Here is a 13147-nt window from a genome sequence, read left to right on the forward strand (position 1 = left end):
GTCCTCGTAGGGAGAGGTGACTATTCATTGCCCTCTCCATGGAGACTTTTCCTTCTATCTCACACACAAATGTTCAACCCTTTCCCACGTCATGCAGAGACATACAAATGGGGATAGATTGATATAGTGGTAATTTGCTGCTTGGCATTGAATCCCTCATGCAGTGTAAACTTCTAAATCAGTTCCAAGATGATGAAAGCTTACCGTCACACGAGCATTGACTGTAGGAGTCAACAAAAGATCATTGATTCTTCTTCCAAAGTTAGCCAACCAAATGAGAAGGCCGCCCACAAAATATGGGAACAGCGACAGTCCGACAAGGAGAACTCGATTGAACGCATCCACACTGTGAAGGTTTTAGAGTATATTTTTATGAATTAGATAAGAAAACGATTTTAATAAGATAAAAAATAATCTTAATAAGTGTAAGAGTTTTCAAGTCCAATGTATTATTAGATGTCATGTCAAGAATTCAATACTAATATTGTTAAGTGATGACTTTACGTCCAATCCCATATATGAATAACACCTTTCTACTAAATCACTTTTGTGATGACTGCTTCCATTATTTCATGTTCACAAACATTTCCCTATGCCAAGTAAAAATATCATGTCGTTCTTTACAGTGAGAGAGAGAGAGAGAAGCATCAGCAGCAACAGAAATAGGAGACACAGCTGATGGCACATATAGTTTACGATCATGTGAGACACAACACACCCACAGATGGGATCTATTTGGCCCTTACGTTGCTTAGCCAATCAATATCGATTCATGAAGGAAGACAAGCAAATTTACGTATAGTACTACGGATAGAAATAATAGAAGATAAGAGCTTGAATCTATTAACTTTATACAAATTAGGAGGGAGAATTTCCCTAACAGAACAGAGGATTTTCCTCAACAGAATAAGAAATTTCCTCATATAGTTAGAAAAATCTTATCTTCTATCAATTTCCTCTTAGGAAAATCTTATCTTCTATCAACTACAGCTTTGTTGCACTCTAAACCATTAGTAGGTGCAAAAGAGACTTTTGCATGCAGCTTTCCCAATTGTCCTTTCGAGTACGAAGCAAGTGAACAGTGAAAGGAGGAGAAGATTTCACTCGTAGTAAACAAAACAATGATGATCATCAATATTATTATTATTATTAAGCATTAAGTACGTGATTGTGAGTTCTTCCAACGTAGTTTTATGAGATTGTCTCCAAATCAAGGCTTCCAAGTCCTCTAAACATATATAATAATGATCTGCATGCTATGCAAGTGTTGGATTTCTTTTATAGACTTTGTGAACTCTACAGTCCATATAGTAAACGTAGTGTGTTGCATTCAAAGATGTGTTTTAAGATTGTTCTCAAGAAACAAATAATAAGTCGGTAATTATAACAAATTCGCTCACATGTTTTCCTTGAAATCGATATTCTTTGTAGATCGCAAAAGGCACATCTGAGGGTAAAGGTGACTCGTTCATCATTCCTTTAATTAATCAAACTTAAGGAGTTGGAGGATCACTACATCATCAACTTCTGTCTGATTTGCCTCAAAGATTGACTAGTTAAGGATGAATTAGTTATCTAGAATGTCAAGCTTTTCCTATCACATCATGTGCTTAACTCACCAACCTACCTACCAACATCGTATCGTGTTCTTTCTCACCAGCCTACCTCCCTTCCATGGGTGATGGCTTGGAGAAATAGAACGAGTAGTGTGGAAGGACACCTTCAAAGCAAAGCGTGATCTTTCCAAGACTTTGGTATGTTCGGGAGATGAAAATATATGTATTAGTTGAGGTGTCATTGTCCTACTTGTCATTCACGTCACGGTACGTGGCTCCCACACGTAGAGAGAGAGAGAGAGAGAGAGAGAGAGAGAGAGAGAGAGGTGTGGATCCATTCAACAAGCTTCGTTTACCCATGCAACAAGTCGAAATATGTTATAGGGTCGGCTTGACCCACTTTGATTGATTACCGTAATCTTGTACCAACAATGCCGGTTTATTAGCGGAACTGTCTTCTACGCAAAGCCCACGCTGATGCCTCCAAATACCATATTGCCATCACCTCTTCCTCTTGTCAAGTTCGTATCTCTGGCAATCATGTTGGAGTTCCACGTTGATCTGACGTTGTGTTACGAGCAGCGAAGACTAGTCGATGCATGACATTGACCTGCCTTTGCCAAGCAAAACGATGTCACTGCGCTGAATGCTACTCCACAACCCATGACAACGTGAGTTCCTTCTTCTCATCGCTTGAATAGTCAAAAGTCATCGCGCGCCCGTCTGTGTGGCTTCGTCAGCATCTGCTCCTCTTTTGGACTTCTATTCTATTTTGTCAAATCTAAGTGATATCCACAAGTCAAACGAAAGAAAAGATATTGTGGCCTGTGATGGTTTTGAAGATGAATCACTCGGTCAAGCACACCATCTTTGAAGCTTGAAGGCCAAGGAAAAGGATAGATAGTTGACCAACACAACGCATATGCTTTAGATGGGAGATAGAATAATAACGTAGATCACACTTACTCCATGATCATGTAAATATCTTTAAATTATTATGAGTAATTATGACATTATCATATTTGATTTTGATTAGGGTCCCTTTTTTAAAAAACATTAATAATACCCGAGTAGATCAATTTTATTGAATCGAGCGACCTGACTCAAACTTGACTGATTCAAGGGTTAGTTCGGTCAGATTGAGTTTCGACGCTAATCTGTTCTGAGTCGATTTTGAACAAATGAAAAAAGAGATTATACGACGGTATAGCCCAGTGTAGGTGCAACGATCAACACTCCTCTCCTATCCTAACCTCTACTCTCCATGAATGATGGTAGCATCCTCTTCTTTCTAGCGTTAGCTTCGACATTAACATCATCGAGCGACGAAAACCTCACAATAATGTATTAATCTATGACATCACATCATCAAGCGTCGAGCTGATCCTCTCTTCTTTGACTTGCTGAATGCAACACCAACTTCACTAGTAGCAGCATCAAGCCATCGACATTACCGAGCGACGACCTCACCTCCTTTGCTCCTCTCTGGCATTACCTTATCTCGGTGGTCACTATAAATTTGTGTTAGGATTAATCGAGTCAACTATGCTGCTATAGTTTGTAAGTTTTTGTATCAGATCATGATAGATGATCAATTGCTCAATGAAACGAAACAACTAATTCAAATAAATTTCGGATGGCCAAAGCATAAAGTCAGTGATCCATGATAATTACTTAAACTTTAGCCATAACACTTGTCAAATGTCAAATCAAAGGATCGATCAAACAAGGTGTTAGGTAGCATCAATTGCTCAAAAGAATTAAGAAGTCAGTGTCTCTTGCCCACTTGTATTTTCTCCCATTTCTATCATTCTTCTTCTTCCTCCTCCTCTCAACTACAAATAATTGACATCAATATATAGGCTGAAAGTGACATTGTTCTCAGCAATTCTGCATGTTATTAGTTTCTTCAAACTTGACTAATATTATTAGTTGATGCAACCTGACCAACATAACGAGTATATCTAATTGTGCTTGACATTATTAGTTTATTTCTTAACCTTAATCGACACCTTCAGTTTTAAATTGTCAAATAGTAAACTAATTTTGATCAACATTATTAGATATGCTTTAAGAAATATACTAAATTTCTTAGAAAGCCTTTCTTGTTCTTTTATATGTTATAAAAACCTAATTTTCATATACATTTATACATGTTTTAAAAGTGTTTTGATGACTGAAAATTAGCCATTGATGTAATTTATTGATGAAATGATTCTTAAGAAAGATTTACTTTTAATTTTATTTAAATTATTTATTTTGGTTATTTGTATAATGTTTCTACGTTGAACCTATAATTGAGTGTAACTCGAGTTTAACTCTCGTATAACTAAAGTATAAATCATTAAATTATTTACAAACATATCCAACTTCTTCAAAACTATTATAACACAATCATAACACGTGCAACATCACTTTTTTATTTTTTAAAATTTAAGATTATTGATTATCAAAATAGATATTGGTTATCGAAACATAAGATTTGTACATTGAATCGATCATATGATCGAGTGTAACTCGAGTATAAATCATTAAATTATTTTTAAACATATCCAAACTTCTACAAAACCGTCATGATCTTAATATGTTTAGTATCATCTTTTTTTATTTTAGGGTGTTAAATTATCTAAATAGAGGATGTGTAGGATTGAATATATGATGGAATGTAATGCAAGTATAACCTAAGTGTAATGCAAGTGTAATATTTTTTTTTATTTTTTTTCAAACCTATCGAAACTTCTTTATAACAATTATAACATAATTGTTTAGTAATCATTTTATCTAATTTATTTTTATTTTAAAATAATCATTTTTTTTAAAAATATATTGTAGTTCTATATAGCACTATCTCTTGGTCTAAGGTGGTACCACACCTTAGGTCAGTAGAGTACTACGTATAGGTAATACCATCACTAGTTTATTGATACTACTATCACTAGATATTGTTACACTAGAGGTTTGGAGTGAAATTGTGATCGCTTACACTCAAGTTACAATAAACATAATCGATTAAAGCTTATCATAAACTACTATGACATGATTGTACGTTGATTAGTTGGATTTTTCTCTAAATGTTAGGTTAGACTAGGACGAAGATTAGGTGATAATGTTGGAGATTACAATGATGGCGACCACCACCAGTAAGAAGGTTGGTAGATGACATTATTGTATTGGTCAAATGGGGGTAACACGAGGTAATTTGAGAAAAAGAAAGAAAATATAAATAATAAAAAATTAAATATTTAAGTTTTTATTGTACTAATTTATTCTCATTCAAGTCAGACAAATCAAATCAACCCAACAAATCAGAGACAAATGAGGTGAATGGATATGAACTATTATTTTATTTTATAAAAGATATTTGATCATGGTATGAAAAAAGATGCTCCCAATAAAAATTAAATATAGGGATATCAACTGATAAAACTTTATTATTGAGGGCTTTTCTAGGTAAATTACCCAATTATAGTATCATCAATTTCGCATGGATGAACAATACCTCAACCAAAATAATAATATTCTTTCAAGTGCTAATTTCTCGAAAGTAAAAGGATTTACTTTATTGCAATGCAAGATTTATTACATGGCTACCTAACCAAGTGAAGACTATGATTTATAGACACGTGATGAAGAATTCCTACTTGTTGGAAAATTCAAATTTTGGTTTGACTGGTTACTTTGTTTGAGTAGAGACATAACAATTTGCATCATTTGTTATTTAAAATAAAGAAAATTCATAATTTGTATTTCAAATGCAAAATCCTCAAATGTCACTTTACAAAAAGAATATAATAATAATAATAATAATAATAATAATAATACTAATTGGTCAACAATTGACATATATTTCTCATAAATAAGGCACTATATAATGAGCCTACAAGCCATCACCCGCTTCCATCCCCACTGACTACAATGGCTGCCTTAGCTCAGGCAACCTTCCCCGTCTTCCTGCTATTGCTCCTCTCGGCAGCCATCGCCTTCGTGGACGGCTCCTCCGGCGAGAAGTTCACCCACGTGCACTTCTACTTCCACGAGACGAGGAGCGGCCCCAACACGACGGTGGCCAACTACAAGAATTTGACGTCCACCCCCTCCTTCGCCTACATCGGCGTGTTCGACAACTACCTGAGGGAGGGGACCGACCCGAGCTCGACGCTGCTGGGCAGGGCGCAGGGGGTGGGCGTCTTCGCGATGCCCGACGGCCGGAGCGGCCTGCTCACCGCCACCGAATTCGTGTTCACGGCCGGGAAGTACAACGGGAGCACGCTCACCATGATGGGCATGTACGCGGCCGCCGGCGAGGTGGATCGCTCCATCATCGGAGGCAGCGGCCGGTTCCGGATGGCGAGGGGATACTCCCTCAGCAAGGTCATCAGCATCGATGACTTGCGGTTGGTGGCCAAGTTTGACCTTTACGTCAAGCATTATTGAGTTGGCTGTGCTACCAAGTCTTCGATGACCGACTCCACACAGAGTCAAGATCAAGATTACTTGGAATATATGTATGGAGTAACGATTGATGTGCGTGTGTTTCCAATAAACAGCAACCCTTCTATCTTATCTGTCATTTTCAACTGGTGTCAGAAATGAACATTTTTATGTCAATCTGTACGACTGTGGATTTTGTTCATGAATTCATGGAATTAAACTCATCACCAAACTGTCTGATTTGTTCTTCTTTTAGTTCTGGTGCTGAGCTGTTAGAGAATAGAGTGCAAGAGTTCATGATTTGATAGTCTCTTTCTTAGTTGATCATCATGCATACTCACCAAAGGGTGATCATATTATTTTGACTTTGATATAGATTTTGTTGTCCTTTGACTTTGATAATAAACTAGAAACTGCATCTTTGAAACATTGGAGTTGTTCTTCCAGTAGCGTGCCAGCCACAGGAAGCAAACCTTGCTAAATGCACAAGAACATCTCCTCAAAAGCTTTTCAGGGACTTAAAAGAGTCATGCCATGGACTGCATTCTCAGTAGCCAGCTCTTGTTTTCTGATTTTTCACAACCTCTCAAACTGCAATCTATTGTTGTTCTTCATTGTCAGTGTTGGACGTAGCATGATATGGCCAGTAGTTCACGGTGAGAATTGGGTTCTGCTTCAAGAACTATGGAATTATGAACTCTGTTTCTGGACACCTAGTTAGAAGATTTATAGAAGTTCTGTAAACCATCACATAGAATTTTCTGGCATACGATTTAGAACTTCTAATCGTATGCACTTGCTAGAAGATTTATAGAAGTTCTAAGACATCCTTGTTGTATACCTTGAAGAAAATCAAACCCTGGAGCTTGGCTATTGTGATGACCTTTCATAGGGTGCTCTTTGATTGTTGAACAAGTCTTTGCACCATCTCAAGTCCATACTTGGGCTTGGGCAAATTGGGCTGTTTGAATCCAAATCAAAGAAATCAATCATTAAGAGAGAAAGAGTAAAATTAGTAAATGCAGCGTGCGTGCGTGCAGGTGAGCGTGCCGCGGCATGCAGACGAAAGAGGAGAGAGAAATAAAAAAAGAAAGATTAGGTTTTTGAGTTTTTTGTTTGACGATCGGTGGTCAAACATTGTCAGTTTCGGCCCAAATTTTATGTGGAGAATTCTTACAGCAAACTCTACAATCCTAATGGTGTTGATCTACAGTTTACCTTCTCTAAGGTATTTTTCTATTATATCTACTTTATGAGATCTAGAATTCTCTTATAAGAAAATCCATGTTACGTGAAGATATACTATTCTTGAGTCAAGATATATGATCCTCTAGTTATTTAGAGAAGACCTATTATAAACCTGTTATCAATTACTATTGATAGTGAAAGTTTGAGGTGGACTACGGTCCCGTGGTTTTTTTCATATTGAATTTTTCACATTAAAAGATTTAGTCTCATCGTGTGATTGATTTTTTCTCTATTATTTATGTTGTATTGATGATATTTATATTTGGATATCAAGTTGATATTTTGACGAGAAACTCATTTTGATAAAGAGGAAAAAAAATATTCCGTTTTAACGTATTTTTCCCAACACTTCTGGAGACATGTGATGGTTGAATTCATATTTTTCTGATTGCAAGTTGGATGCTGGGAGGCATAAACCCCACTGCAAAATATATTTCTTTGTTATGTTTGATATCCTGGTCAGTATTTGTTGAAAACTTCATAGTCATATGAACCACATCTAATACATGAAACATAGATGTTTCTCCTGCAGTGAATTGTTGTTCTTTGTGAATCTGAAGAACCAAGCTGACCTCCAAGAAATGTTTGCACCCACACCCAAGCACTTGTGTGGGTGCAAACATACTAACTGATGTGGATTGAGCAAGATGGCATGCTAGGCCTGTGTGCCTAATCCATGGACGAGCCTTGATGGTGTGAGGCCATGAATGTCACCTTAAGCTCAAATGATCATTCAAGTTGTGCCCAACCTTGCAGCAGGAGTTGCTATGTGCTGCACCCAATCATCTCAGATGGCTGTCCATGCTTCAACTTAGTCACTTTGGTAAGGTGGCAGGCAAGGTGGTGGCTTGCTCAGGGCAGCCAACTGTAAAGGCTGTGGGGGTGCTGCTTCACTGGACTGGACCACAGAAGGTGACCACCAGTTTACCGAACATAGCACATGAAACCACATGAGCTCAGTTTCAGTCATGCAATGTTCTTCGGCAATGTGGAGTGGAAGGTGTCCACAAGTCCTCTCTCTCAAGGTCCTTCCTCACTTTGCACCCAAGACAACCAGAATTTAATGGGCCAAGCACCATCATCCATCCCCTGCTGTTCCATCTCTGTGGACACTGCCAGGTGCTGGTGCAGTTGTTAGGCAGCAGACCCTGCAGCTGAGAATTCTTTTGTCAGGAAGAAGTGTTGAGTACAGCATTCTGATGTGCAGATGTAAGCAGTACATGATCTAAAGTGGCAAATTTGGAAGACTTGAACTCAAATTGCATGATCCTGTGGCTTAATGTTACGAGATCTTTAGCACGGATTACCAAAAAATAAAACCACGAGAAAAAGAATCAATAAATTACAAAGCCAAGTTCATGAAACATCTTGAGTTGATGCAGTTGGATGAAGCCACTCGTGATCCACGACTACAGGGAAGATGACGTCGAAGATGATGAGCTTATCATGCGCACTGAGGCTCGGGAGAAGCTACTGCATGCTGCGGCATTGGCACAGTTTTCAAAGCCTTTCTCCGGGTGATCACCGGCTTCCTGCAGATGTCGGCTCACTATCCTGATCTCCCTGAGCAAAGCGGCGACGTCCCTCATGGAAGGCCGCTCCTCTGGCGCCGGATTCACGCACAGCAGCGCCACGCCGAGCACCTGGACCATCTCCTGCACCTCCACGTCCGTTTGATTCCTCAAACTTCCGTCCAGGACGGCGGCCGCCGGAGAATTAGCTGCCCTGAGTTCTCTCCGCACCCAGTCCACGATATGCGCTCCCTGGATCCTCGCATCGCTCGGTTGCAGGCCGGTTAAGATCTCCAGGAGAACAACGCCGTAGCTATACACGTCGCTCTTCTCGGTGATCCTTGGGCTGTAGCTGTACTCTGTGTCACAACCATGGAATCGCAATAGAGCTCAACGTCTAAGAACAAGATATAAGGGCTTAAATCTTTGCGTTGCAATTGAAGATTTGGGAGTCGGAATCGTCTTCCCTACCCGGAGCGATGTAGCCGTAAGAGCCAGCGACGACGCCGCAGGGCATCGTCCTCCCGGAACGATCGACAGGCTTCGCGAGTCCGAAATCCGCAAGATAGGGTTCGAATTCGAGGCCGACTAAGATATTCCGAGCTTTGATGTCGCGGTGAATGATGGGAGGATTGCAGTCGTGGTGGAGGTAAGCCAATCCCTGAGCTGCACCGAGTGCGATCTTGTACCTCGACTCCCACGCCACCGTCATCTTAGTGCTTCCGTGAAGCAAATCGTCCAAACTCCCGTTGCTGATATGATCGAATATGAGCAGGCGAGTGTCGTCGTGTCTGTTCACGCAGCAACCCAGAAGCCTCACTATGTTCTTGTGCTTGATGGAGCCATGAATCTTCACCTCGGTGGTGAAACAATCCCTCTCCTGAAGCTGCTCGTTCTTCTTCTCCGCCCGCAGCTTCTTCACGGCGATGGTGAGGCCAGCTCCGGTCTCCACTCTGTAGACTACTCCTGAAGAACCTCTTCCGATGACGTTAGTCTCCGACAGCCCCTGCACTACGTCATCGACCGAGAAAGACACCTTTTGGAAGGCTGTGAAGTCCCATTGCCAGTCTCCATGGCCTTCCTTCCTTCTCTTCTCGGCTAGTTTGCGAGTCCACATCAGTAGCCAAACTATCATTATTGCCAGGCCAACTGTTAGTGCAATCCCACAGCTCAGGATGGCTCGTCTTGAAGGATTGCTTCTCGTCTTGAGCTGCAGGAGGCAGTCACTTCGGTTGGCACACAGCTGCTGGTTACCGGCGAAGGCAGCATCCGGCAGCTGCCGGAAGAACGTCGTTTCAGGGAGATACCCCGAGAAATTGTTGTAAGAGACATCGAGAAATACGAGGTTGTCGAGCCCGCCGAGCACATCCAACGATCCCGTCAGCATGTTGTGCGAGACATCGAGGCTGGTCAGCTTCGACAGATTCGAGAGTCCTCGAGGAAGAGGACCGGAGAGATAGTTCCAGCTCAGGTTGAGCACTATATCTAACCCTTGCAGGTAACCGATCTCCTCCGGGATCGGACCGGCGATCCTGTTGCTGCTCATGTCGAGGAACTCCAAGTCCCCGCAAAGGCCCAAGGTCTTCGGGATCGAACCACTGAGGTAGTTCCCACCCAGCATGAGCTTGCTCAGAGTTCTGAGCTTACCCAGCACCTCAGGAACCGGTCCGGCGATCCTGTTCCTCGACAAATCGATCACATTAAGCTGCCGAAGGTGCTCGAGCGAGGAAGGGATGGTACCTTGAATCCGATTCTCATGCAGATCGATCATTTCGAGTCGAGTGCAGTTTCCGAGCTCGGACGGTATCTCACCGGAGATCATATTCTCGGACAGTTCGAGGAAGCTCAGATTGCGCAGGTGCCCGATTTCCGCTGGCATTCTGCCTGAGAACCTGTTGAATCCGAGCCTCAGCCGGACCAATTTGGTGCAGTTTCCGATATCCGGAGGTAGATCACCGAAGAAGCCGTTAGAGATGAGCATGAGCTCCGTCAAGCTCTTGATCCTGAACAGAGAAACCGGCAGGAAACCGGTGAGGAAGTTGTAGGAAAGATCCAAAGATTCGAGCTTTCCACAGCCACCTAGTTCGGAAGGTACATTTCCATGGAGCTGATTCTGCCATGCGAAGAACTGAGTCAGCTCTTTCAGCTGTCCGATTCCTGTTGGCAATTCACCGGAGAACCTGTTATTATCTAGCTCTAACTGTGACAGTCTCGAAAGGTTCCCCACGAAACCTGGGATTCTTCCTGAGATGTTGTTGTAAGACAGCAGAAACACCTCCAGAGACATCAGCTTGGCGAACGAGCTTGGAACTTCACCCGTCAGATAATTCAAGGACAGATCCATGACCGTCAAACCAGTGCAGTTGCCGATTGATTCCGGCACATCACCAGTGAATCTGTTCTTCCAAAGCAAGATCACTTTGAGACTCTTCAGCAGGCCCAACTCGGATGGAATCCCCTGGCTAAGCTGGTTCTCGTAGAGGAACAGATACTCCATGGCCGAACAGTTGGCTATTTCTGGTGGTATGGATCCTGACAGATTGGAGGTATATATAGAGAGAGTTCTTAGATTTCTCAATTCCCCGATGCCGGATGGAATGCGGCCAGAGACTGCGGTGTCTGCGAGTCCCAGAAGAACTAGTCCTTTGCAGTTCGAAATGCTCGGTGGGATCTCTCCGGATATACCGGAGTTTCCTCCTGCACGGAAGATTTCCAGAGAAGAAAGCCGTCCGATCTCTGCTGGAATCGTCCCGGTGAGCTGGTTGTCGACAAGCTCGAGCACTCTGAGCTCCGAGCAGTTGCAGATCTCCCGCGGTATCGGACCCTTCAGTAAATTCGAACTGAGGTAGAGAGACCGCAACGACGAAAGGTTTCCCATCCCCGGTGGGATCTTCCCGCTGAGGGCATTGAATCTGAGGTCCAGCGTGAGCAGAGAAGTCAGATTAGCAATCATCCGTGGGATCTCTCCGGTGATGTTTGTGTCATACAGGACGAGATTGGCGAGGGACCTGAAGGAAAGAATCTGGGAGGGAAAAGTGGTGTGGAGGCTGATGGATCTGATGCAAATCTCTGAAACCAGACCGCTGCTGGAGCAAGAAACGAAAGCCCATCTGCATGGATTGCTGTGGGTTGGATCCCACGAGGAAAACAGAGCGGAGGAGAGAGAAGAGTCGAAGGACGACAGCCACGCGAGGAGGGCGGTGCCTTCATGGTTCAGGCCAGAAACAGGAAGAAGCAGGAGCGCCACCGATAAGAATGAGATGGCCCGGAAGATTGCAGTCGGCATACTGAAACAAAGCAGTCTCTCCTTCCTGCTTCAGCTACTGCTCAAGCATTTATAGGTCGGAACCAGAGTTATTGGACATGGTGGTGAAGAGCGATCTCAACAGTGAAGAATTCATTCTTGATATCGTGGTCCATGTCTTTCTATGGTCCTCAGAAATCTCTGGCGGGAAGAACCGAGATGAAGGAAGCACATGAAAGAATCTGGCCGCTACTTTTGTGTCGTGGGAAGATCTGTCTACTACTTGCACTCCAGACTTGTAATGGAGGATGAAATGGAAGTATCGAAATTGTCTGCTACTCTTTGGATACTTATGATGCAGGGAATAAGTCCTGTGTTAGGTGATGGTGCCATTTCCCGTTGCACGGTCTTCACAGTGAAGGTGGACGGATGTAATCTGTTCTTCTTTGGAGTTGTGGAAGCAAGTCACCCTCCCTGAACTGTCATAGTGTCTTTCACCAATCACCATTTTTGTTTCTTCCACCGATACAAGTGTTCTCATAGCTAAAGACAGCCAAATCACTCAAAAGAACTAGTCCATATGGCACTGAGATCTTGATCATGCCATTATCCTCAAGCTCAATGCTCTCACTGAACCAAGAGGACCACATGAAAAGTTGCAGGAGGTAGGGACTCCTTTTTACAGCGAAGGGACTTTTGGGATCCTCATAAAGGTGCAATGAACAGAATGAGCTTGGTAGATAGCCATCTTTCCACCTCAGTGTAATGTGAGTTGGTCTGGATTGTGGAGTGATCCTAAAAAGAAAAAGCAGCAGATGCTGAATTGAGTCCAAATGGAAAGTTACACCACCATTTTAGATCATTAAAATCCATGCTAGATCATTAGCAAGCTACAGGATTCATAAGAAGTCAGTATCAGCTTACAGTCATCAGTACAAGAATCACTAGATCCACTCAAGTATCGTAGCTCAGGAGAAAGAGATTATTCATGAGCGATAAAAATTTTAATTTCCTTTCCTTCAGATTTAATCCTACACATATCATTTGAATTGACTTATAAAGACTTACAGATATATTATATTAATAAGTTAATGAATCAATTATTTTAGAGCAAGTCCACATGCATCAAACCCATGAAATTGCCTCTAAATAATGAA

At 41.9% G+C, this 13147-nt stretch overlaps 2 protein-coding genes across 2 annotated transcripts; one reads left to right on the forward strand and one right to left on the reverse strand.

Annotated features, from left to right (window-relative positions):
* The first annotated feature begins 5471 nt into the window (after positions 1–5471).
* LOC135679776 (dirigent protein 1-like) lies at positions 5472–5990 on the forward strand. Its single transcript, XM_065193759.1, has one exon. It carries the CDS (start codon positions 5472–5474, stop codon positions 5988–5990), a length of 519 nt encoding a protein of 172 aa, XP_065049831.1.
* Positions 5991–8549: 2559 nt separating this feature from the next.
* LOC135679429 (LRR receptor-like serine/threonine-protein kinase RGI1) lies at positions 8550–12282 on the reverse strand. The gene is made up of 2 exons (XM_065193178.1): positions 9218–12282; positions 8550–9105 (listed from the first exon to the last, which is right to left on the reverse strand). The coding sequence occupies exons 1-2, from the start codon at positions 12030–12032 to the stop codon at positions 8645–8647; spliced, it is 3276 nt and encodes a 1091-aa protein (XP_065049250.1). The 5' UTR covers positions 12033–12282; the 3' UTR covers positions 8550–8644.
* Between the last annotated feature and the right edge of the window lie 865 nt (positions 12283–13147).

Source organism: Musa acuminata, chromosome BXJ1-7 (genome assembly GCF_036884655.1).
Source record: "Musa acuminata AAA Group cultivar baxijiao chromosome BXJ1-7, Cavendish_Baxijiao_AAA, whole genome shotgun sequence".
Taxonomy (NCBI): Eukaryota; Viridiplantae; Streptophyta; class Magnoliopsida; order Zingiberales; family Musaceae; genus Musa; species Musa acuminata.